Source organism: Balaenoptera physalus (assembly GCF_965194825.1).
Source record: "Balaenoptera physalus genome assembly, chromosome: 11".
Lineage (NCBI taxonomy): Eukaryota > Metazoa > Chordata > Mammalia > Artiodactyla > Balaenopteridae > Balaenoptera > Balaenoptera physalus.
This window is the reverse complement of record NC_138896.1, coordinates 90,666,086-90,692,851: the sequence shown is the minus strand read 5'-3', so window position 1 is coordinate 90,692,851 and position 26,766 is coordinate 90,666,086. Positions and strand designations below refer to the sequence as shown.

At 36.7% G+C, this 26,766-nt stretch overlaps 1 protein-coding gene and 1 long non-coding RNA gene across 3 annotated transcripts in view; one reads left to right on the top strand and one right to left on the bottom strand.

Moving 5' to 3' along the window:
• The window catches only part of LOC309637556, a 738,298-nt gene that overhangs the window by 464,844 nt on the left and 246,688 nt on the right, over window positions 1-26,766 (bottom strand). The gene's annotated exons all lie outside the window — the stretch shown is intronic.
• Window positions 5,820-26,766, top strand: part of MDFIC2 (MyoD family inhibitor domain containing 2) — a 115,234-nt gene continuing 94,287 nt past the window's right edge. Inside the window, exons 1-2 of one of the 2 annotated variants that reach the window (XM_082412404.1) lie at window positions 5,820-10,647; window positions 11,233-11,320. In XM_082412404.1, the coding sequence (XP_082268530.1) occupies window positions 11,233-11,320 (88 nt within the window). In that variant the 5' untranslated portion in view covers window positions 5,820-10,647. The other variant, XM_082412405.1, reaches the window with a different exon arrangement.

Sequence of the window (26,766 nt, the reverse complement as noted above, 5' to 3'; positions counted from 1 at the left end):
CTTGGAAAATGATTCCATGGTCAAATAAGTTTGGAGAAGGATGGACTGAACAAATTACTTCAGTGCGTGGATTTACAGAGCCTTTACTGTGTGAAGGTGGTAGGATCTCAGTACAGTGGTGAGGAATGAGTTCAGTGTTTTTCAAATGTATTTGGCTACGAAGTCAATTTTCCCACCTATTACTGGAGCAATAAACGAGAAACAAGTGATTCTAGTCTTTAAGCCACTTAAGCTACGGGAATACAGACTTTCAGAGCTGCTGATTCGGCCCCTAGGCAGTGCACTACAGGACTATAGCAGTTGGCGTCATTTACATGGTGCAATGTGAATGGAGCACTTTTATCAGTCAGAGTTCAATCAGAGAAGCAGAACCACTAGGAGGTTTATATAGTAAGGGATCTGTTACAGGGATTTGATCTTACACAACTTGCGAAGTCGATTAGTCTCTATAAAGTTGTTGTTTTGCTTCTGATGCTGGAGTTTCAAGTGGGTGGAGCACATTATCAGGAAGACAAGAATGTATGTAAAGCAGAGGATAAAAGGGATAAACTGACACCCATGAGCTTGAGCTGGAAGCCATGAGTTTGGATTGGAAACTGCGTTGGTTGTCATTACCTCCAACTCTGAGGAAGTAGATACCCTGCAGAGAAGCTGGATAAATTCCATCTAATTTGTGGAAGGAGAATTTCCCCTTTTATTATCTGTACCCTACTCCTTTCCCTTTTTCAATCATTCCTTTTTTTTTTAATCTCTGTCCACTAAAACTTTGTCATCTCTTCTCCAAGAAAACTCATTTTTTCCCCCTTAGAACTTGTAGAACATTAACAAGTGTGTATTCTTAGATCACTGCGGCTTACCTATGTAGGTCCTGTGTGGTTTTAACTTTATTAAGTTCATAATTTAGGGATATACTGCTATTCTTTTCCAATTAGTCTCTACAGCTCTTCAAAGAATTATTTTATCTCAGATAACATCAAATAAAACAGCTTACAACTTTTTATTTGCTTTATAGTTCTTTAAAGGATACAAAGACATCATTTGTGAATAGCTGATCAAATGTTAGAATTTCTCTTTGAATCCAAAAGTCCTATTAAACTGGGATTGTATTTGAAGTTCAATTTATTTAAATGTCCTGCTTTAAGACTGACCCATGAGAGGTGGTCTGGAGAAAAGACTGATCAAGATAACATATTTTTTTCTTTCTCTCCAGGGATTAAAAAAAAAAACAGTATTCCTCACTAATATAGGTAGAAAACCATGTACTGTATGAAAGAAATCACGGTTGTCCATCCTACTTGGCAAAGGAGATCTTGGAACTAAAAAAGCCAAGACACAGCCAAGAAGATGACAAAGAACTTGACAATGACGAGATTCAAATAGGAGGGAAATAACTACATGTAGTCAAGAAATGTCTCTCCCCCAAAGAAACAGACATTTCCAGATGTTAACATTTCAAGAGTACATTTGAATGACATAATGTACTGATTACAGAGGACTTTGTTTTAAGCATTATCATACCTCCACCAATAATATCCACTAGTTTACATAATTATTTAAAATAATTATTAAGAATTTAGCAAAAGGTACTATAATGTAAGAATCCAATAAATCAATCCCTTCTCATTAATAAATACTTTTTAAGTAATTTCTAATACAAACTCAGTAAGCAACGTTCTATATGGCTGTAATGGCTAGCATCCAAATATTTCAAAATATCTAGGTTTCCAGTGAGAAAGCAAAGTTGCTATTTCTCCAATTTATTTTTTAAATAAATTGCACTAAATGTTCTAACTGTATGAAAAGTTCAATTATCTTTTAAAAAAACAATAGTGCACATTTCTGGGAAGACAATATGCCTCTTCATTTCTACAATACAATTTTGAGAGGTTAAGGGGCAGTATCTGGTCTTATTGTCTTGAATTTTATAAGCCACCTTTTTCCTCTTTAGAAGGTTTTCTAGCAGATAGTAGTTCAACAAAGACCTCACAGTAGTCAGATATAAAGATGAGACAGTTGTAAACTCCACTTGGATGTCAACTAGTCTCTTAAAAGTAAAGTTGTATATTCTAGGGTGAAATTAATTTGCAAGCTAATGAACGCTATTTTTAAAACTGTATTTTCTAATCACAATTTTATTTATTGGGGGGTTCTTCTCATTTTCCCCTTAAAATTTTTTAATTTGATAAATACTAAAACCAAACAAAAAGTAAAACCTCAGACTTGTATTGATACATAAGTGTTTACAACAGTTTTATTTGTAATAGCTGTAACAGGAAACTACTCAAACACCCATCAACAGGTGAATAGATAATCAAATTGTGGTATGCCCATACAATGGAATGCAATAAAAGTGCACTACTGACACAACAATATAGATGAATCTCAAGACCATTGTGCTGAATTTAAAAATCTAGCAAAACAAACCAAAAAAAACCAAACAAACCATAGTATATGATTCCATTTAGATTTAATTCTAGAAAATGCAAACTAATCTATAGAGAATAACAAAAAGAGGATTTGTATTTGTCTGAGAATGGGGGTGGAGAGAAGGTTGGATTACCAAGGGATGAGGAGACTTTTGGAGTGATGGGGATGTTTGTTATCTTGATTACAGTGATTGTATGGGTTCATACACATGTCAAATCTGACCAAACCACATGCTTTAAATACGTGTCACTTTTTGTGTTTCAACTATACCTCAATGGAGTTGAAAAATAATTCACTCATAATAAACATAATTTCTAAGTCTTTACTGAGTGTTTACTGTATGTTCAGGCTCTTTTCCAAGCTCTTTACATTCACTAATATTTAACCACCACCCCCAGCAACTTCAAAGTAGATACCATAATTATTATATCTCCTTTAAAGATGAAGAAACTGGAACAAATAAGTTGTCCACTTTGCTCTCCTGATTGCCCAATTTTTCCACTTTCTCACAACCCAAACAGGCCATCCTGTGTTAAACCCTAATGATTGGATCCCAATTCCAAATTTTGGGAGAGAGGATATTGGATTGGCCAGCTTGAACCACCTATTTCTGATACCACCTGTTATGGCCAAGGAATAGGGTGCTGGACCCACCTCTGTGAGTGATGGTGGTCATTATCTAAGAAGGAAGCCATTCTAAATAGACTCCTAAAAAGCACTTCTAAATGTTGCCTACATTGGTGAACTCATCTTTAGAGATCTCAGGAGAGTGGTGGGAATGGAAGTATAGAGCAAGGCTATGTCTTCAGATCAACAAAACATATGGTGTTTTTATTTCTCTTTAACTGATATTAACTTAGCATTTGTGCCAACATTCCTACTGATGGTTGAAAACAAACTTACAAATTCAAGCTAATTCAATCTCTTCCAGCTTCAAAGAGAGGCTTTCAGGCTATATACAATCCCCCCTTAACTTCCCCTGGGATAGCAAATCTAATACATGATAATCCTCTGTCACTGCTGGTTTTCACTTAGAGAGAACACTTCCTGATAGCCTTTGGGGATCATCTCTTTCCCCACGATTTCTTCTCCCAAAATCCATAACCCTTCCATTGCCACTAGCTTGGATTGTCTACTATGCAGCACCCACGAATGGCATCTCTTATTGGGACCAAGAGCCTTGTTTCTGCTTACTGGCCCTCAGCACTTCTCTCAAACTTGGACGAAGTTTGGAATTCTCCCCAGGTGTTCTCAGAATACACTGTATTATGGAAATACTCAAATCTTTTCACCTAGTCTTTCCATCTGCTATTGATATTTAGATGTCATGTTGGATGCAAAGATGTTTCTCTAAGTCTTGAAAACTACTAAGGTACTTCTAGGAAACTGGGCAAAGAACTATTCTGCCCTAGTAATCCCCAGATTATCCAGGGATCCTACTGTCCCAATCTTTCAAGAATTAACTAAAACAATAATGCACCAAATTCCTCTTTAACGAACATCCAGCATCTAAACCACCGTCACACATCCCCTTCAAATTCCCTTCCTACTCACTTGTCAAAATTTAATTCGGTGGGGTGATTAGCTCAAACACTACTTTGAAGCAATTTTTTAGTCTTACCTAACATATGATTTATGGTTTAAATGTGATCTCAGTTCTTTGGTACTTCTCATAAAAAGGACTTGCTTTCAAAACTACTGATTCTTCTATGAACTTAAAATAAAATGAAATTTGAATCTCAAAAAGGAGCCACCCTTTGTTCTAGACTCATCTGCCCCACACCAGGGGATGTTGAAACCTGTCTCTGATGTCTGATTGACTGGAAGGATAGGGATAAAGGAATGTGCAAAATTTCTTTAACTTTTGGTCTCAATGGAATAAATGATACTGGACTTGCATGTCTTCATTTATAGTTATAAAACCTGACAAAATAAATGAAGAAGCTATTTTTAAGCATCAGACAACAAGCAGAACAGTAGTATAATTCTTGAGAGTAGGTAAAAACAAAAGACGAGCTACATATTTGCTCTAGCTCTTGACTTGATAACCTTTTCCCTACCAAAGTGCAAGTACTGAATAGATGGGGCCAAAGTAGAGTAGCAAAGTTGTTGAAGTGAAGAGGCAGAGACCGGAGTTTGGGCTATTGAAGTGACTAGAATGTTCAGTGCAGGGTTCTGGAGAAGAGGGAGCTGCACAAAGTAGGTAAGGGGCAGAGTTCACCCTAGCATTCCTGGCTAGGGGCTGGGTTGTGCATGCATAGGATGAGACTTGAAGTATCTTGCAAAAATTAGCTTCTGTGGGACTGAGCAATGAATGCATGTATGAGGGTTAATACAGTGTTAGAGCACACTCTGGTCCAGCTAGACTAGAGATATCTCACTGAGCACCTGGGAATTTAACTGAGCCCTGAAAAAGGACATGCCTCAGCCATAATAACCAGATATTTTAGCCTGAACTACTTCGTAAGACTAAGAAAAAAACTGAAATTGACTCAACCCTAATAAAACATAAAGCCAAGCCTGACAGGATCCAAAGGATATACCAGTAGTTTAACTGTTTGCTAAAACAAAATTCATTACCCTTTAAAAGAATGCAGTGTTGTCCAGAATCTCCATAATGTATCATCCAAAATATTTAATATTCAATAAAAGATTATTAGCCATTTGAATAACCAAGAAAGCAAGCAGTCAATAGAAGATCCAAATGTTGGGGTTACCAGATGCTGACTTTAAGCTAGCTATAATAATATGATCAAGAAATTAAAGGAAAAAATGGTGATAATAAATGAGTATTATCAGCAAAAAAGTAGGACCTATTAGAAAGAACCAAATGTAATGTGAATTCTAGAACTGAAAGTATGTTTAAAATGAAAAATATACAAGATTGCTTTAGTAGTAGTAGATTGGGGAGTACAGAAGAAAAGGCTAGTGACATCAAAAGCAATTCTACAAAGATTATTCAATCTGAAGAAGAGAGACAAGAGGCTGGGGAAAAAATAAGTAGAGCCTCTGTGACCTTTGTGAAAATATTAAGTGGTCTAACACATGTGTAATTGGAATGCTGTTGGAAGAGAAGACAGAGAAGGGAAGAGAAAAGATATTTGAAGAAATCATGGCCCCAAATGTCTTGAACTTGGAGAAAAACATCAACTTGCAGAATCTAGAATCTCAGCAAAATTTAAGCAGAAAAAACTTTTTTTAAAAACTACTTCTAAACACATCATAGACAAGCTGCTGAAAACCAAAGATTAAAAAAAAATTAAAGTGATCAGAGAGGGGAAAAGGCATGTTAGATATAGGGGTACAATAACAGGAAGGATGTCAAAATTAAAATGAAGGAAGAAAGGGAGGGAGAGATGGAGGGAGGGAGGGAGGGAGGAAAGGAGGAGGGAAGGAGGGAAGGAAACTAGCAAACAAGAATTCTACACTCAGGGTAAATATCCTTTACTAAGGAGAATGAACTCAAGACATTTTTAGATAAACAAAAGCTGAAAGAGTTTGTCACCAGCAGACCTGAACTTCAAGAAATGGTAAAGAAAATTCTTTAGGCTGAAGAGGAATGAAATCAAATGAAAATTCAGGTCTACTAGAAGGAATTGAAGAAAACCGGAAATGGCAACTGTGTGGGTAAACAGTTTTTTAAATATCTATTTTTTCTTTTCCTAATTTATTTAAAAGACAGTTGACTATTTAAATACACACACTCACACACACATGCACACACATACACACAGGAACACTGCCCATCAGATTATAACATTTGTAAATGTACAGCATATAAAAATAATAGTACAAAGGGGAGAGTGTGTTAATTGCATTATATAGTTATAAAGTTACTACTTTTAACATGAAGTGGAACAATATTTACACGGGACAGTAGTAAATTAAAGGATTTATACTGTAATCCTGAGGAAACAAAAATCTTCATAACCCACTAGCAAGTGTCATTCACATGTTTATTCTTATATCTTTTCTCAGTGCCAACCAAGGTCTATGTCAGTAACAGAAACTCTGTAAGGCATAAAAATAATTTGGTCAAGGTAAACAGCTTTTTTAATGGTTTGGCAAGAAACACGGATAAAATTTAATGCATTTTATATCCCTGAGTGTTATTTCTTAAACCTAAACTTTTGATGAGATCTAACATCTAATAAATCCTTGAATTGGTATGCCTTGTGGTGTTAGCTGTACCTTTCCGCTGGGAGAGCCTGTGTTACAAATAAGGAATTTTCTTCTTGTTTTATTTGTCTTTACCACTGATACTTTAGACCAATGTTTATTTACTCCATGTGTATTTTTGTATCAAGGTCACATAATCTCAAAGAGAATTTTAAAATGTAAAACGTGATGGCATACACTGGTCATTAGAATGGCTACTGAAAACTTTTTCATTAACTATACTAAATAATATAGGATTCCATTCTGTAGCAGAAAACATACTTTCGAAGGGTAAGCACTCATCCTATACCGTTTCCATCTGGACCCAATCCACCAGTCCTTCAGAAAGATGTACTCTACAAGAGTCCTCAAATCCAATAATCTAAGTTGGTGACTTCTCTACACACTGATTAATATCATTTTGTGCATTATACATATAATGTCACTGTTATACAAACAATGGCAAGGGACAATGCAATGATTTTGAAGACAATCACAAAAGACTAATATGATAGCACATAATTATTTGTTAAAGAAGGCTCTAGCTTCACACATTCAATTTTATTTTAAAAGAAACAAGAAGATGAAACATATGACGATCTTGCAGGGATTTTTTTTTTTTTGGCAAAGATAGCTTTATGCTGGATAGTGTGCCCTTAAAGATTCTATTTCTGGATCGGATTTTGATTAGGAACTAGAAATACTGCTGCATGAGTCAAAATAAAGGGAATGGAATTATTACTGCTGCATGAGTCAAAATAAAGGGAAATGGATAATTCAAATTATCTGCTTTTAGAAAAGAAAACAAAAAAAGAATTTAACAAGAAAACTTGAGCCTGGAGACCACATTCCTGGGTCTGAATTATTTAGCTCATTATTTGAAATGAGCACAACAAACATAATTTGGACAGGGGATGCTTTCAATAACATGTTTATTCTCCTTGGAGCTTAGTCAGACCAGTCTGACCTCTGAGGCTGGCCAGTCACTTTTGGGCTTCATTTTGGACCATCTATCTCCAAGTCTGCTCTATCTGGGACCCACTGGACTTAACTCCTTTTTACTTCCTATCATCCACTGTGGTTTATCTTATTCATCCCAAGGCCCAGTCTAGCTCAAGAGACTAAAACCCAGTCCAAATCAGACTCCATCACCCAGATGGAGAATTCTGTGACCCAAGTACATCTCTAGGTGGGTGAATGAATGATTTAAAGGTTGGCATCAGTATGGAATACCCTTAATGCAATGTCCAACCAACAGGGACACTAGTGGTACACAACTGGTTCAGGATAAAATACTTGATGCTTACTTTTATCATCTTTCCTGATGAAGTAGATGAAAGAAATCAAATACCATGCTTATTAATGTCTACAGTTCTCATTTTAAATGATTGCTAAAACAAAGACAGGAAAGGAATTTAAAATGAGTTGTCTAACTTCAAAAAATGGCGTCTTCAAAATGAAAAAAAAAAAATTCCATATAGAAAATTCAAATAACGTCACCCACTCTTGAAGACAAAAGCCAATTCAAAGAGCAAAAGTGAAATCAAAGGGCAGTGAAAGTCTAAGCAGAGAAAAATGATAAAATAGAACAGCAGAAAAATTTTAACTGTTAGGACACGTTTAAAATATATCAGTCAAAACTGGATAATATTTCCAAATTAGAAATGAATATTCTCTTCATAAAAATTCCCTCCTCAGAACTATTCTTCCAAAGGGTTTTAAAGTTTGCAATTTACTTAACAAATACAAATAAACGTATCACAGTTATTGCAAAAGTAAAACAAGTAGAAAAATATGTATAAAACAAGTGGAAAAACATGTATAAATCAAGAAAAATCAAAGCATAAATCAAGAAAAATCAAAGCATAAACCACAATCAAGAGTAAACCGTAACGTCCAAAGTAAGAAATGTGGACAGGATTTGAGTTATAGGTTGCTCTGGGGACAGATAATTAGAAACTAGTTTAGTTGAACATAAATAAAATATGTAAACATAATTACAGAATCCAAGGAGAGGCTTCATCATCACACACTCAAGGTAGGAATGGATTCTCTGCCTTAGAAATTGCAAGGAAGAAGAGGTTATACAATTTGTAAACTTACAGAGATCTAAAAGCATTTGGAATGTTAAAAAAAATAGTTTCTGTGGAGGAATAACGTGGATAATCATATGGTCTATGATTAAAATACAACTGAAAATAAACTAGGAGGAATAACATGATCAGCAGTGTTTTGGCTCACTCATTCTCGCCTGAACACTTGACTATTTCTTCTCATCTGGACAGTGCTTGCATCTTAGGTTTCTTTAGCTCCGATGATGTCTCTATCGCTTTAAGATCACTGTGACTGTCATTTACCAAACATCTTTCTGACCCCACGAATACATAAAATTTAGATAACTTGCTTTTCCAAAGGACAATGCCCAAACTATTAAGGGCATTAGATTAAGTCTCCAATTTATGATGAAGGGACATAAAGTGCTATAACTGGAGAAAAGAGACAACCTAAAGAAACATCGTAATCAGGTGTTTCCTGTGACTTTGGCACAAGGAAAACACCACTGGTTTTTGATATGCTGGTTTTGTTTATCCAACCATTGTTAATCTATAGGTGATCATGTCATACACTGAGCAAGATGCATAAAACTCAGAGACAGAGGTTGAGCCCTGGGGGGTTGGGGTGGAGGTGGTTCTAACCTTGTCAGGAAGATAAGACAGGTTTACACAAGACCACAGTGGAGATGATGATGTCCCAAGGGGGATCAGAGAAGGGAATGATCCTTTCTAGACATCAAGAAGGCTTCAAGATGGGGGTGGAGGTGGGATTTTGAGGCAACATTCTGAAATGTTCATAACAAAAGCAGGTGAGTTCAAGGAACAGCAGTATTGCATTAGCTTAAAGGGAAAGGATAGGCACCTCTGAGAAATCTTAAAACTTTAAGCCACAGTTTGAAAATGATGTTATCGATTCTGACCAGTCAAGGTCTTCCTTGGCTATTTAAGGAATCCGAAATTTATCTTTTGCTCCCAGTTTTATTGTTTTTAAAAACCACGTTGATCAGTCAATTTTCACGTGAAACTGGGAGCAAAGTAGAAGAAGAAATGAAGTTGGGAAAAGAGGTGAAACGGATACAAGTCGATCAGATAACAGACAGTTTCCAGGTAAAGACATTGGAGGAGGCAAACCACTTTGGGTTAAAAAATAAAGATTATTTTTTATGATGAAAAGAGGGGATATGTGTATACGTATAGCTGATTCACTTGGCTGTACAGCAGAAACTTACACAACATCGTAAAGCAACTGTACTCCAATAAAAATAAAAAAAAAAAAACCCAACAACAACATTTAGGAATGTTGGACTATTTATTATCACGCATTCCGAAGGGTTCTGCTCACTGCTGTTAACCTCCTGTTGAAAACAGTACTATCTTTGCCTAATAATCTAATGACAAATCCTCTTTGGAATGTGATTCCAAATTCTTTTGGGAATACCTGCAGACTCTCAAAAGAACGTGAAATGTTTTCTTGTTGTCTATAAAATGTTAGAAAAACTTGCCTTTTGAAACAGCAGCTGCAGGGTGAACTTCTAGAAAATAAACCCTGAGAGGTTTCTCTTCCTTTTCTTTTAACCCAAATAGCCTACGTATATTTTTCAATCTCTTCTTTCTACATCCTTAATATTAACTGTAAGTGATGAATGGCGGGTGTGGAAAGAAAGAGACTGGAGAAACTCCGTCCATTTGAAAAGAGTTCATTCTTTTCACCCTATTTTGCAGAGTGTCATTTTAAATAAGTGCTGGCCTGGAGAAGCTTTTTATTGTTTTGAACCACAGGCTTTACATTACCTTAAAAAAAAAAAACCCTCTCAGCCGCAAGTTGGATGCTTCTGGCAGCAATACAAATCTAGCACCACCCAGGGAGGGAGCGTATTTGCTTCTTCGCTCACTTCTGGCAGGGCAGAGGAATGCTGGACATCGAGAGACGAGAAGGGAGGCTGCCCAGAGCATCCGCAGGCTGCTCCCCCGTCCCACGCCTTGGGCCTCCTCCCTTAGGAATAAACAGGTAAGTACATCAAGGTGCTGATGCAAGTGGGGCGTCCTAGCTCACTGCGACCAAGCCATGGAGGAAGTCAAGTGCAATGTACTGAGAATGCCTAATAGGTCTCCACACCTTCAGGAAGCTCAGCGTGGCCTGGCTGAGGTCATAAGGTTCTCATTCTACCCAGCACATTGCTGAAAAGTCCTTTGGTGTTTATTAGTCTTTCTAGCTTTGCACATCACTTTGCAGCATGCTTTTCTCTAGGCTATTAAGAAATGCATTAAAACAGCCACTGAATGTTTGGGTTTTGACAAATCTGGGGCTACTTGTTCATCTGTTTTTCTTTTGTATTCAGAAATCAGAGCTTACAGAGCTTACAAATCTTGACTGCTGAAAAGTGAAATATCATCTAAAGTTTCGTTCTCAATGTCAGTGTTGTAAAATACTACACATGGATAAAATGTAAGACTTAACGTTAGACAGGGAGCTGAAAAACTACAGAGATAAAATGTTCCTATAATATGATAGTCGTCTCTAAATATAAGGCTCCATGTTATAAATTTGGGTTCTTAATGAATTTTTTATATAACCAATTCTGTTTCCACTTAGATGTCAGAAACTGAGCTGGAAAAGATAAAAGTCAGAACAGCTGAGCATTTTGAAAATGACAAAAATAACATTTCTTGGTTGAAGGAAGGTAAGTCCTCTTGCTGTTGATTTTCTATCGATGTGAGAATTGTGCTTTTGTTTATAAGCAAAAAAGAGTGTGGAAGAAAGAAGAAAAATGTCCCAGCATTTCAAATGACATTAATACTTCTGATTTTCTTTCTTTCTTTCTTTCTTTTTTTTTTTTTTTGGCCTAAGTGGTAGTTTGAGGGTGTTCAGTATTGAAATGTTTTTTGTATTCCTTAGACTGCAGAGGTCACTCAGATGATTTTATGGGTAAGAGGATATACATTTTCAATTCAGATACATGCTACCTGTGAGGTTCTTGTTGTGCTGGAGAATTTTCTCCCTTGTAGCCAGGAAGATGAAATAATTTGAGGACAAGTATTTTTTAAATAATAATCACAGAAAGGAGTGCAGGCTGTAGGAAGTCATGTCTACAAATAGAATTGCCATTCACTGCAATTACAGAAGCCACCTTCCCCCGGGAGAGCAGTGTCAGCTACAAGCACGACGTGCGTAAGATGCTTGCTTGAAATACACACACAAATCGATATGTCCTCCTAGGAGAAGTACAAATATGTGCACTTTTGAAAATACATATAAACTCATGATTATTTACTAGAAGGTTTGGTTTCATAATCTTTTCTTTTTATGAACATCTTTAATGTCTTTAATCTTTTTATGAACATCTTTAAAAGGAAACCAACTTGATAGTCTATCTAAATAGATAAGTTGTGTCTTTTACCTCATTTCCTGAATCTATTCTGTTGTTAAAAGACGGCTCTTAAGTAGTTGCCATGCCTCAAAAATTGTTTTCTAAGGTCACAGGAGACTTTAATATATATGTCAAGTAAGTTCTACAACACCAGTAATAATAATAATAATCATGACATCAAATACGGTGACAATGTGCATTAGTGATTATGCTGAATCATCACAACAACCCTAGGAAGCATTAATCGCTCCTAATATTCAGGTAAGAAAATAGAGTCTCAAAGAGTTTAAGTAAATTGCCTAAAATTACAAAATGAGGAAGTAACAGAGCGGGGATTTGATCCCAGACTGTGTGACTCCATAGCATATAAACTGAACTACCACCTTACACAGTGTTTCATAGAAAAGATGTTTAAGTTACTTGTCAGGACATGATCTGTGCTCAGAAAGTTTTCCTAAAGTGTTTAAATCAACAGCTCCACCTTCACACGTACTCTTCCATCCACTCTTATTCTTAATCCTGCTTTACCCCCATCCTCATTTTTTAATTGTTCACTTTTTTAAAAAAAAGATTATCCTTCTGCCCCAGGGCCCCATAATCAAATTTAATAGCTGGCTCTCATCTCCAGTGAAGACTTTATTTCAGGATAAAAGTGGGTACAGACATGTATTCTCAGAATCATTCCCTTCAAAAAGCCACAGAGCTAAGAAATTCTCTAACCTTTAAAAAAATATATAGAAGTAAAAAAACTGAACTCAGGCCAAAGATCCCTCTGTGTTTTTCTTGCGAAGACCAAGCCCACAACGACAGAGAAGTTCTTCACTGTGACTTATAGTGACGTTTATCTTATTTCTTTTGCTTCAATTGCCCATGCTATAGATGTCTCATAGAGAAATAATGACAAAAATTGATATACCAGTCATTAGCTTCCTGAAGAATTTCCATTTTAAAAATTGTCTCCATTAAGTACAATTTAGGATTAAATTCTTATAATCTACAAAATCTAACTTCCTAGGTGATTATTCTTACAATCTACAAAATCTAACTTCCTAACTTCTTATAATCTACAAAATCTAACACCCTAAATGGGTGTTTTAGCCCATTTGGACACTTCACTTAAGCTACACTCAAATTATGTTTACTGTATCATAAAAGGGATTCGAGCCAGATGCAAGATGACAACATCTTAATTGGGAATTACCAGGATGAGTTAGTTTTTGAACATAAATGTCTTTTTTTTTTTTTTTTTTTTTAATGTTAAGAAAAAGGATCTATGTTGGCTTTTTTTTCTTTTTAAAGCAAGCTGGTGCAATGGAAAGAGCAGAGGATTTAAAGTCAGGCAGGTGAAGGTTTAAAATTTCAACTCGGCTGTTTACTAGCTGTTTGGCTGTGCCATGTTGCTTAACCTCTCTGAGCTTCAGATTCCTTAGCCAAGGACTATAACACCTACTTTGTGAAATTATGGGGGAGAGATCTCATTACTTTTGTGTCTTTTTTTCCTCTTTAAAGCATGATTCAAAATAATATAATGTTTTTTTGAGATCCTGGTTCACACTTTGAACAATCTGCACTAGTACCAGCGCTGTATATTTTAATAGCTTTGTCAACAGAAAGGACCTCTATAAAGATGCAAAGAGGCAGTTTATTTGGGATCTTAGAATTGCAATTTGGGGAATCACAGATTCTGGAGGAACCCAGAATACTGTCTCAACAGAGGAAAATGGGCAGGGGGTTTTATGGAATAAAGGAGGAAGTTCATGCAGGCTTAGACAAGTTGTTTACCAAAGATTTGGACTGGAGGGTAAATTTGTTCCATATATACAACTGGGTTATCAAGCACATCTCATCCCTTACTAGGGAAAGGTAGGGTTTCCTTAGTCCAAAAAAAGTCCAGTTCTCAGCATTATTGTTTCCTTTTGGCAATTCAGCAACTATTCAGCAGCTTTATTTTTGAGTGTTCAGCCAAAGTTCAGCATGGACAGCAAACATGGAGGTCTTTCTTGACACTTCAGTCATTCCTGTCATTGTTTCTCTCACAGCATTTTATACAAATTCCTTCCCGTGGTCCCTACAACCATTTGGTGTGCAGTAGTATTGTCCCATTTTACAGATTAAAAGACCGAGGCTCAGAGAAACTAGATCTTGCTCAAACTCACAGAGCTGTTAAGTGGCAAACTGAATCTTGAACCCAAATCTTCCAAATTCTGTTCTTTGCCTCAAACCGCTTTGTCACAATGCCTTCTCCAACAGTTATCAGTATTTGAAATTTATCAAACCCCTTCCCCCTTAAAAAAGAAAAAGAAATACAGTCATCCCTCGGTATCTGCAGGAGGATTGGTTCCAGGACCTTTTGCAGATACCAAAAACCAAGGATGCTCAAGTCTCTTACACAAAATGGCATGGTACAGTCAGCCCTCTGTATCCACAGTTGCAGAACCCACAGATAGGGAGGACTGACTGAAGAGACTTGAAAGTGGTTCAAAAGTTTTTTTTCATGAATAACAAAAGGAATTGCTTCTCCCATCGCAGTGCCTCTTGCCTCCCTCTGCAATTCCAGCAGAATACTGGCCACGTTTAAAACATAGGGAATCACAGCACTGCCCTATTAGGGTTGCAGCAAGCACTCACTGGCATAATCTACATAAAGCACTGAGCACAGCACCTGACCTCATAGTGAGCATGGGACCAACAGGAGTTAGCACCATCACTGCCAACCTGAGTACTGATACTCTAACTTCTCATCTTCAAACATTCAGTCAATTTATCCAATTCGAGTCAACATTTATTAACAGCGGTATCACTGGAGACAAGGCATGAGCATAACAGAGAACAATTTTAAAAAATGAAAGAAGGAAAGAAACACAGTCCTGCACTCAAGAATTTTATCTAATTGTCCTGCTTTCCCCTGAAGAGGTTCTTATTTGCCTTCCACTTTCTCTCCTATGGACCATGGGCCTGATGGCCTTGGCAATGGTGTCAAAGAGCTGCTTAAAGCAACATCCAGAGCTTTTATTAACAATTAGGGTAAATAGTGTTTAAGAAACACACCAATAAACCTGAAAATGCCCTCGGAGTCAAGTTAACTGAATCCTATTTTACCTTCTATCAAACTACCTGGCAATCTTGTACCATTATTCGTCATCTTGCCTTTAAATTCTTGACTTCTCAAATTTTAGATTGATCAAATTCCTGGGTCCTAACTTAAGGAATTCAGGAGGATATAGGTGGAGCCCAGAAATAAATGCTTAAGAGCAAGTAACATGAAGTAACATGTTCAGGGACCATACTTGGGGAAACCCTGTTTTAAGACAATCAGAGAAACAAAATATGATTGTGAAATATGCACCAGGCAAGATGAACTGTACTGTGTAACTGTGGACCAAAGTGGTCTAGAAAGGCCAGTCTTGAAGGTGGTGATCCTCTATTTGCACAGGTGAAGAGGAGTAATGCTGGGAGCAAATCACAGGCTGCATGATGCCCGCTTTGGCGCTAGGGAAATGGGAATTTGGGCTAGTTACCTGTGTATGGATTAACACAAAACAAGGAGGACAGAAAGACTGAGTTCCAACTATAGGTCAAGTAGCTGGACATGGGTTCTAAGTTGTCACTGCAGGTCTGAGGTCAGGGACTAATATACTGAAGCGTCATTTAAATCTGTAACTGGAGTGCAAAGTGGGATGGGGCAGGCAGAGGAAACATTAAGGCAAGGGGGATGTTGATGGCTAAGACAGCAATGCATTCAGTAGCCCTGAAGTGAGGACAACACGACCAGCATAAAAGTCATAACAAGGAGAAGAAGAAAATAGGCCCAAACGTGAAAAACGTTACAAAGGAAAAATTGATATAACATAGACATTGGGGGGGAAATTACAGGTGGAATAAGATGGCATGTAATACCCCATTAAACCAGGGAGCATTCTGGGCAAGCATTTCAGTGCTTGCTTCTTACACTATTTGACAGGGAAGAGAAACAGCAGAATGAAGGGATGGAAGCCTTTAAATTGTTGCCATTTGCAGTTTAAAATCACAGCATCACCAGTGTTTGAACGGCACACAATGTCTTAGAGTGTCTCCTGATTTTTCAGGAGAAAGTGGATTTCTATATGAAATCTCCTGATTTCTGTAGGTTAAGTAATAACAATTAACAACAACAAACAACAATTACAAGAAAGGGCCATGCAGAACAAATGAAACCAGGTTCTGTGAGTCTATTTCAGCCCAGGGGCTACCAGTGTGTAACTTCTGTTCTAAGAGCTTGTATCTCTTAACAAAATCTAGTACAATTTCCTAAAAACTGCTTTTCCATAAATATATACATATACACACAAAGTCAAAACAATGGTTTGACCTAAAAAATGTGAAGTTAAGAAGATCGAAATAAAACTGTTTGTCCTTCAGAAGACTAGCTCTCTGTAACGGTTTTAGTGAAGCAGTCTCTTTATGAGTGTAATAAATAGAGGGAAGAATAAAATTATCCCAAATTACAAGTGTGCCCTCAATGTACAAAGCATAGTTTTATAATCTTCTAACCTGATGCTGACTCGGTCCCATACCTGCTACATTGGGTGGAGCCCCAGAGGGAAAATTCATATTATAGAAAATACTTGATTTTTTAAAAATGGCCGGGGGATTGGGGCAGGGAGAGTGCAATGAATAAGCTTTCTCTCACTTTCCAAAAATGCCAGGAAGAAAAGAGCCTGGGAGATGAGAATTCTGTAGTAACTCTGAACAAACTATAGATCCTTTTCTATAAGCAGTCACATGGTGACTACAGTCTTCGGTGACTTCAAAATTATTATTTAGAGACATTTTAAAGGAAACGCCCCCAAACTTATTTAGTATTGATGTAGAGGAGTCAAGTCACCAATGAGTTGGCATCTTGAATACAGTGGTTATTATTTAATCAAGATTCAGGAGTATTAGAGACTAATATTCCAAGATACTGGAAAACATCCGAGAGGTCCAAAAAGCCATGTTACACAAATTTCCTTCTCAATATAATGCAAAACCTCAAATCCATACCACAAAAATCCCAGCTCATTCTTGATTAAGGTTTGTTTGCAAATGAGATAGAGAAAGTATAAATCTTACATTTATTGACATTCATAAATTCACTCAACTTCCCTTAATTCTAAGTGAAGACAGTTCACTTCATTTGCTCAAAAAATAATTTCAGATCATGAGCATTAAGACAATTCCAAAATGCATACTTTATACAATTCCACAAGCATTTGATGAGGCTCTTCTTGAACTCACAGATAACATATTAGGCGAAGAAATAAAGATGTCAAAAAAATGAAAACGCCACAGGTTTTGCCCTCAAGAAACTCATGTATTTCAGTGCTTTATTATAATGACTAAATATTAATCCATGCTAATTCGCTCATTCAGATAATTTTCATTTTTAAAAGGGCTACATTTTTGTGTCTAGCTTAAAAACTAAGCCACACTAATGCCTATTTTAAATTGTTAATTTCCACCAATAGCATATCTTGGTTTCCTTTTACTATGTACACACAGGAAACAGAATCATTAGCTCTTGTTTCTGAGGTCTCCATGAACTTGTGAAAATGTGTTACCTAATAACCAAAATACAGGTAAGGAGAAGGTAATAGTCAAATAGAATGTTGTGCTGTTTTTAACCAGAGCTGAAAGGAGAAATTATATGTGAAAATATGTCCTTGCAAGTCATATAAAGAAGTAAAATAAGCACAAGATAATTTCACAGGGTAATTGTTTTGAAGCTTTAAAACAAGATGATGTGATAGAAATTGGTGTGGGGAACTGTCCTTGAGAATCAGTGGTCGGAGAAGTTCTGAAGGAGAGATATTTGAGTGGAGACTTAAATGACAAGAAGAAGCCAGCTGTGCAAAAATCTGGGAAGAGCATTCCAACAGGAAAAAGAGCCTGTTTAAAGATAGTATGGCTCAGAATGGCTGGATGAGAAGGAAGGAAGGAGGAAGAAAGGGAAGGAAGAAAAAAAGGAAATGAGGGAGGGAGGGAGTAAGGAAGGGAAAGGGGAAAAAAAGGGCTCAGGTTGCAAATAATGTAGAACCTTGCTGGTCACAGTCAGGAATTTAGGTGTTTTTCCTTAATTTGAATTAGAAGCCACTGCAGATTCTAAGCAGGGGAATAAAAGGACTCATTTATATTGGATGTGGTAAAGAGTGTACACAGAAATAAAACAGAAGACACTGCAGTTAACCAAGCAAAAGATGGTAAGTGGGATAGGATAAAACTGTGAAGGTAAAAGAGGTAGAACAGGATTCGGGACCTATTTTGGAGGCAGAGCCAACTGAACTGGCTGGTGCCCTGGTGTGGGCCAACAGAAAGAAAGGAGGCAAGGCTGACTCCTGGCTTGAGACACTGCATTATGGCAATGCTGCATGAAGAATAAGAGAAAAACTGGCTGGAGATGGGAGAATCAGAAGATCTGGGTGGGTCAGGTTAAGTGTGAAATGCTGAAGATAATCCCCATGAAGATTATCAATTGGGCAAGAGGATATATGAGATCAGTTCCCACTTTAAGTAATGCTGACAGGGAAAGCTGGCTAGAGATTCTGCTTTAGACTCGAAGATTGAGAAAGCATCTGCTGATGGGAGAGCACAGGAAATGAAATACAATTTCAAGTAGAAATACAATTTCTTTCAAGGCGGGAAAGAACATGTCATGTTCCATGAAGTGAACAAAAACAAGAAGGGCTGGAACATCTTGACCCAAAGGAAGGCTGGCGTTTGATGAGTGTGGGGAGTTTGCCCAGGAACCGAGCCTCAAGCCTTTCAGAGACCTTGATCAGTCAGCATCTTGGATTCCAATAAACTCTCTACCCTGGCCTACTAGAGATATATTTTATCTTGCAGTAAAATATAACCCAGTGCATTTTATTCTCAAAAGAAAATTAGGTAAAGGACTATGAAAGGATAACATACTACTTTCAAGATCTAACAATGATAAAATGAAGCTTTAATAGTTTGTATTAGTTCTCCAGAGAATCAGAACCAATAGGATAGATAGGTAGATAGATAGATAGAAGATAGATGAATGGATGAATAGATAGATAGATAATAAAGGATTTATTATGAGGCACTTGTTTATACAATTACGGAGGCTGAACAGTCCCATGATCTGCTGTCTGGAAGCTGGCAGCTCAGGAAAGCAGGTGGAGTAGTTCCAGGCCAAGCCCCAAGTTCTGAGAGCCAGTGGTGTAAATCCTGGTCCAAGTAACAAGTTCTGAGAACTAGGAGTGCTGATGTCCAAGGGCAGGACATGGATGTCCTAGCTCCAGTGGAGACAGAAAATATGCCCTTCCTCTTTCTTTTTGTTCTATTTATCCCTTAACCCACTCTGGAAAGAGATTTTCTCTAATCAGACTATCAATTCAAGTGCCAATCTGTTCCCTGAAATAACTTCATGTTCACACCCAGAAATAATGTTTTACCAGCTCCCTGGGTATCCCTTAGCCCAGCCAAGTTGATACACAAAATTAATCATCACATAGTTTTTGAGAGGAAAGTAACAGGCACTTTTTCTAGTTAAATTAATGAAAAGCGGTATTTATTGGAAGGCTGGGAGTCGGTTTGCAGTCTACAAGGAAAATTCAGGTCCAGGATGGGCAGGAAGTAATCTAGCTCTGGTGATCCAGATAGCAAGATTTAACAATATATTCAGGTCACCATTCCTAAAACATGAGCTCCACAATACTTTTTCTGTCCTCTCATTCCCCTGTACTCAAGACTCCAAATCTCAAGGAAGAAAGCTCAACAGATTTGTCCGTGAGTCCCCATCCTGGCTAGGCAGGGCAGGAAACTGTGACTGACAGCACCACAAGGCTAGGCATAATGGGGGAGAGATGCTTCTTCAGATGAAATTCAGTATGCTAGCACCAGAATGAAAGGAGAACAGATGCTGTGTAGCTTCCAAATAATGTCTACTCTAAGAGCCAGTACCCACGATTTTCAGTGCTTTGCTCCACAAGGGATAATATTTTCTTAAGAACCTGACATGTGCTGTTGATGGAACACTGAACATTTCAGGAAGTAGAGTATTTACTTGAAATGTATTGGCCTTCTACCGAAGTTCAAATGTCAGAATCATTTTGTTTCTCTGATAACCTTATTTTATGTTGAGAAAGTCCAGTAAAAGATGAGATCTGTGTTCTCATAGGTCAACAAATTAAATTCACACGGCACATCCTACAGCTGACGGTTGAAATTTCTTTCCAACTAAGCCTATAAAGTGGTAAGTTCATTTCTTATAAAATGATGATGTTGATCCCAATGGAATGGAAGGCGTAGAAGATGCCATGTCAGCCTTGAGACTATGACCAGATGAATTAATCAGTGCAAAGTCCCTGTAAGTTGTTAAAACAGCAGATTTAAAGACTCTCTTTCAATGATGATAGGGCAGTACATCAAATCCAGAATGATCTTAGCTCACCATTATTAACTGCAATTTTATGAACTAGGAGTGAAGCCATCTGTAGAAACTGGGAACCAATCTGTCCTGTCTCAACAGGAAAATGAAAGTTGTAGCTAACTAGAAACTTCAAGAGATTTACTCGTTTCAACTGAGATTTTTCAGGAGACTCATTTGCCTCTATGTCACAACAGCTGTTGGTGTGATTCACTTGATCAACATTAGTATAAAGAGCAATCTTATAGGGAGAGAAAAAGTCCCCTATGTTCTATGGCTCAGGAATAAGGACATTCCATTTCTTCTAAATTCCACAAAGAGATACTTTATTTTTATATGATTATGGCCCATTTCTTTCAGCTTAGGAACAGCATTTAGAGGGAATATACTCTCTAATAAAACGTACCTGTGCTAGGTGTGCACCAGACCATTAGTAAAAAAAGGAATGTGAAGAGAGCAAATGAAGACATCAGTCTACAGACATAAATCACTTCAACCATTTTAGCCATTATTTAAGCCTGTCGAAATGTAAATGTGCAGCAAAGACAAAAACCAAGGGCAATGACAGTAGTTTTGCCAGTGTATAACTTCAAGAAAAAAGAGAAGGGATAACTCCTAGAGGCGTAGTATTAAATAAGACATCAGGCAATTTCTCCTCTTGACCTGAATTTCCACACTAGTATGGATTTGAAAAGAAACAGCTACCTTGCAGAAGGTAAGAAAGGTGCTTCATGATGTCTAATCTCAAACAACCGACAATAGGAGAGGAAAATCTGCATTTTAGCTCCTTCATTTGCTGATTTTATTTTCTTTATTTAGAATATTCAGAATTATAGATTGGAAACCAAATTTCTCCCAGAGCTGACAAAAGATATATGTTAACACTAAAACATCCTGAATGTAAATTGCATTAAAATATGTAAAGTTTCTATAAATAAACTCTTCTGAAGAAAAAATTCATCAAAAATTATATTCCGTCTACATTCAATAAAAAAAAGAAAGATTCCACTCTATACACGTGTCTTAAAACTAATTTCTTAGACCACTATATGAAAACTCAGCTTGATAAGACAAAGTATTCATACCATAAAAGAGGCATTTGTTTTACAAAATAATATACAATTAAGTAAACCAAATAAATGAATGTTTTGATTTCCTGCAACGCAAAGACAACACAAATAATATGTCATGATTCTTGTGCCCAAGGAACTTATAATTCAGTTGGAGAAACAAAATATCAACAACACATCCTGTGTGCCAGAGGGTTCAGACAAGAGCAAGCTTTTCAACTTTATATGAAATATAGTACAATGTGCACAACCAATTTGGATGGAACTTTTCAGTATCAATCTCTCACACACCAAACCATACGGGTATACCTAATTCCTTAGATAAAGATTTCTCTTAAGATTAAAACAGAGCTTGTTGGTTTGCTGTATTTTTTAATGGATTTAAGCAGATTTCGGCTAAAACAACTGCACTAAAGATTCCCTTGAAAACAGGATTCATTTAAAAATATTAACTTAGATTTCTTACATAGTCTCTTAAAAGAAAAGAACTTTTTGTAAATATTCTTTAATTTATTACCCAGCCTTTTTTCTTAAAAGAAAAAAGAAAAGAAAAACAACTGATGTCCACATTTTAAAATGAGGAAAAATTATAACATGAAGAGATAAAGATACTTAATAAATAGTAAGGGAGTTCACTTTTCCAAGGGAAATTCTAATGTGAATGACTTATTTAGTGAAGAGGGAAAACTGCATTAAGGACTTTTTTAAAAAAAATAACAACACAACTTGGAGGCAAAATATATTCATAGGTCATGAATACACTGGGGTGTCCAATATACTGTTAAACCTCTAAATTCTATAGGCCAACAACATTAATTAAGAAGCTACCCTCAGGCCTCTGGATTCTAGGACAAATTACCAAGTCTGAGTTCTAAACTCAATTCATCACTTCCTCTCTAATAGAAGAATGTACTCGTTGCTTCAGTTTTACTTAAGGACATCAGTCTTCTCTTGCAGTTCCCTAGCAGCTAGGAGAAATAACTTGTTCTCATCACTTCACAGGTTAACAATGCTAATTGGAAATCGAATTTAATTTGTAAAAACCCTGAACAGGGAAAAGTTACACGGTTAAAAATTATATATATAATTATATATTATATACACATAATATACATAGTTATATATAATACATATGTGTATGGAACAAAATATTTTATTCCATCCTCTCTGGCCTTCTAACAATACATTTATTGACTATCTTCTCTTTGTAAGACAATATAGTAGTTTCTTAGGAGAGAATCAGACATAAATAACACTCTAGGTGCCCACAATCAGTGTATATGTGATATTGCAGAGGCCGGTAGTAGTTAAGGAAACTTCACCATAAGCCAACAGATTTAATAAAGCAGAAATGTTAAGTATTAGATTGCTAATTGCTCAAGGGCATGGGTGTATCCAGCTTACTTACTTCTATATTTGAGCATCCAGATAGCCCCTGGAACAGAGCAGATGCTCAAAAATGATATGAATAAATGCAAGACTACATAAGTAAATTCCAAAGGTGATATGATATTCAGAAGTGATATATGATATATGATATAAGAAAGAACACATCTACAATTCAGAAAAATCGGGGATGTGGCTGGGCTATAGATCGTAAGTAGAGTAGGCAGTAGCATTACAAACTGATGGAATACTATGGTCTAAAGTGGAGACAGAAAAGTCTGGCGTGTTCAGAGAACAGTAGTTATGTTTTCCTGGGTAAAGGGTATGTGTGTGACAGTAGGAAATAAACATTGGCTCTATCATGAAGGACTTTTAATACTAGGCTGACGAGCATATTTGGAAAGTTCTAGGACAAAGAGAAGCTATCAAATGTATCTGGGCTTGGGGTTGGGAAGGCGGACAGGACCTAAAGATGACAGAAAACTCTGTGCTTTAGAAAACATTTGTGATTTAAGCATCTTTATTTAAATGGATTAGAAGCATATAAATTGAGGGGAAGGGTAGAAACAGAGTGTTGCATCCACAGATGAGAAAGAATGACTTCTGAATTGGGCTACTGGTTGCCAGGGCAATGGGAACAAAGTGGCTGGCACCCAAGAGAGTGCTGGCCCCAACGCCTTGGCCACGGACTAGATGTTAGAGGGTAAGAGAGGGAGGAGTTGTCAGAGATTCTAGAAAACCTCAGGGTTGAAACTGGAATGCCTCTGTGTGTGTGTGTGTGTGTGTCCCCTTATGTAAGTAATCTGTTGGTTTCAGAAAAATTAGAAAACGCAAATGGCAAAAAATTACTCCAAATCTTAACACCTAGGGGTAGCCACTGTACATCTTTCCTTATATGTTTTATATGTGTACCAAAGTGTATATACACACACTAGTAAATTTAATGAAACCTGATTAGGCAATATAATTAATAATGTGCTTTTCTTACTCATAAATGAATGTCAATACCTTTTCAGGTTAACAAATACAGATTTACAGCACCATGTCAATGGCTATACACACAGTACTCCACTACTGAAGTCATAAAATATATGTCAACATTTCCTTACTTTCGGATATTTAGGTTGTTTCCAATTTCTTGCTTTGAAATCTCAAAAGAATACACTACAGCATCTGTTGCGATTTCCTTTTAAACGGATTAACCAGAAGCACCTTGTGCATCCTCACACCTTATCTTTGGTTGTCAGGGAACCGTATGCAATGTACTGCACATCAGTGCTTCACTTTATGTTCATAACAGCCATGCTCAGGAAGAAAGTAAAGGTCAGAGAAATTTTAAAAATGAGGTCTGAAGTCACACAGGAAACAGATCACAGAACCAGATCTCAAGCCAGGCATGCTGATCCTAAATCCAGTGCCTGCTCACCATAGACTCTGCTCTGAAATACACTTGAAAGTAGATGACCAATAACCCCTCACCTGCACTCATTATGACAAATAAAATTAAAGGAAACTGAAAAGGTTTGGGGAAGTCTTGTGGATAATGCATCTTTAAACCTCTAATTCATTTAGTTGGATTCTCTAAACACCTGTCTTCAGCAAAGACATGGTGATTTAAGTGGGAAAGAGGACTTAGTTGTGACATTAGGCAAAGATTCAGAAGCCAACTTACCTACAGATTGTAGTGATTAAATAGTTCAGAATGAATTACAACATTGTAATATTGCTGCATTCATATTTAAGAGATAAAAGTTGGAGTTCAGGTCCCATAATATCCAGTCATTTAAGACACAAGAGAGTTAATCATGTTAATATCTTCCCATTGATGTTGGCTAACTAAACAAAAAATATGGCTGATGGAGGAGGGAAGTGGAAATCTTATTTTGTTTGCTGATCTTTTTGAAACGAGCACTTGAAAATAAAACATATCACATCAAAGTCTGGGGGGAAAATAACTCCAGAGGCAGAATCAACCATGATCAGATTAAGAAACAGCAATATATTTTTGCATGGCTAATAAACAGATCAAAAACCTGCAGACCTAAGGATATTTGGATGCCAAATCTAACTTTAATTTTCAAATATCCTTATCTGGTCTTACCATCTCTCCAGCAAGAAAATTACATTACACATAGCCCTGCTTTCTCATATTCAGCAAGTAGCAGCCCACGGTCAACCTTAGACGTGACCTTCATTTTCCTTGTTATATTCAGAATTTTAAAAAATTTGTCCCCTTAAATCTTTAAATAGTAGGATTTAGCAAAGAATAAAAGACACCATTCTGTAAAAGCTTGAAGCCAGAAACAAACACAATGTATTGCAGACATGATGGATACTTCATCCATTGTATTTTTCAACCATAAATTAAATTCAATTGTACTTTGGTGATCAGAAGCCTGCTAGTTTACAATAATAATATTTTTAGTTAAAATTATAAATAAAGCTATTTTTTTAGGTAATCAAATGACACTTAACAAATTACCTGAATTCTTACCATCTGCCCCACCAACGGAAAACAACAACAATAACAAAATGCTTAGGGGACAATTTTAATTTCTCATTTCACATAATGGAGGAAAGTGAGTCAAATATTTTTCCACCCTCTAAGAAGTTTAATGCAACTCAAAGAATTCTGATTACACAAATACACTTACTGCTCCACAAGGCACCCAGACATACGCAATGAAAAGCATTCTTATTTCTGTCTAACCAATTGAAACTACAATGATTATATGAAATTGGCGTTAATAATAAGAGAAGCTAAATGAATAACTTGAGGGTTAAACAGAAGTAGAGTCTAATTACAGCCCTCTAGTGGCTCAAATATCTAAACTGTTCATTTTCACCAAGACATCTAGTCTCTGTGGTCTGAAGCAATTTTCTTACAACCTTTATCTAAACTTTGCCTAGCATATTCAAGTAAACAGGTTGGCTCTTTGGTTCTTTTGCTTTGTTTCTGTAAGGACTCATTTTACAATAACCAATTACTCAGAGTCAGACAAAATAATTTGCACAATTATTAAAATTGTCCAATATTAAATTCAACAAGGAGAGAATTGTGCTTAAATGTAAATTTTATTTGTTCTCTTTTTTAAAATAAGCAGAGATCAGAGAGAAATAGGTTTGTATCATTTCAGATTTCCATAAGGAATAATATATACACTAATTAGTCAATCAAAACTCACTGGCAAAACCATAATATACTGGGGGTAGGGGTTGGAGAGGAGGGTATTGGACCAAAGCCTGGCAATAGGCTAGACCAGAGAGGCAGATCATAGCGTACTTATTAACTATGTGAAAGAAGTTACTTGAAGGGCAATGGAAGATATTAAATGGCCTTAAACACAGAGAGACCATTATTAGATTTGCCTTTTTTAAAGACCACTCTGGCAGCAGTGTGGATGGGAGAGGCAGAAAGCAGATAGAAGGGTTCTGCAGTAGCCGAAGTAGAAATTTTTTAAATGACAATATGAATGAGAAGAGAAAATTTGAGGATTCGTTGAAAATTACAATTGTCAGGACTTCCTAGTAACTTGGTTCTGGGGATGAAGGAGACAGACCTCAAAGGCGGAATGCAAGTTGCTGGGTCAATTACCAAGCTCTTTGCTCAGTTGCAAACACAGGAACTGTAGTGTATCCTTCACTTGCTGTGAGTTACATAACTAAATGGGTTTGTTTTTTTTTTAATTACCTTAATTGAAGAAGTATGTCAACCAATGTCCAGGTGTTAGAAGTGTTGGGTTTTAGAAATTGGAGTTGAGTATTTCTTGGACTTCGGTTAACTAACATGAATTCCATCATATTTTCTGGTGGGCTCTGGGTGCAGAAGTTAATAGGGAGGAAGCAGCATGTTTAGAGTTCTTTCAGTCTCTTAGGGAGACAATAAGCTG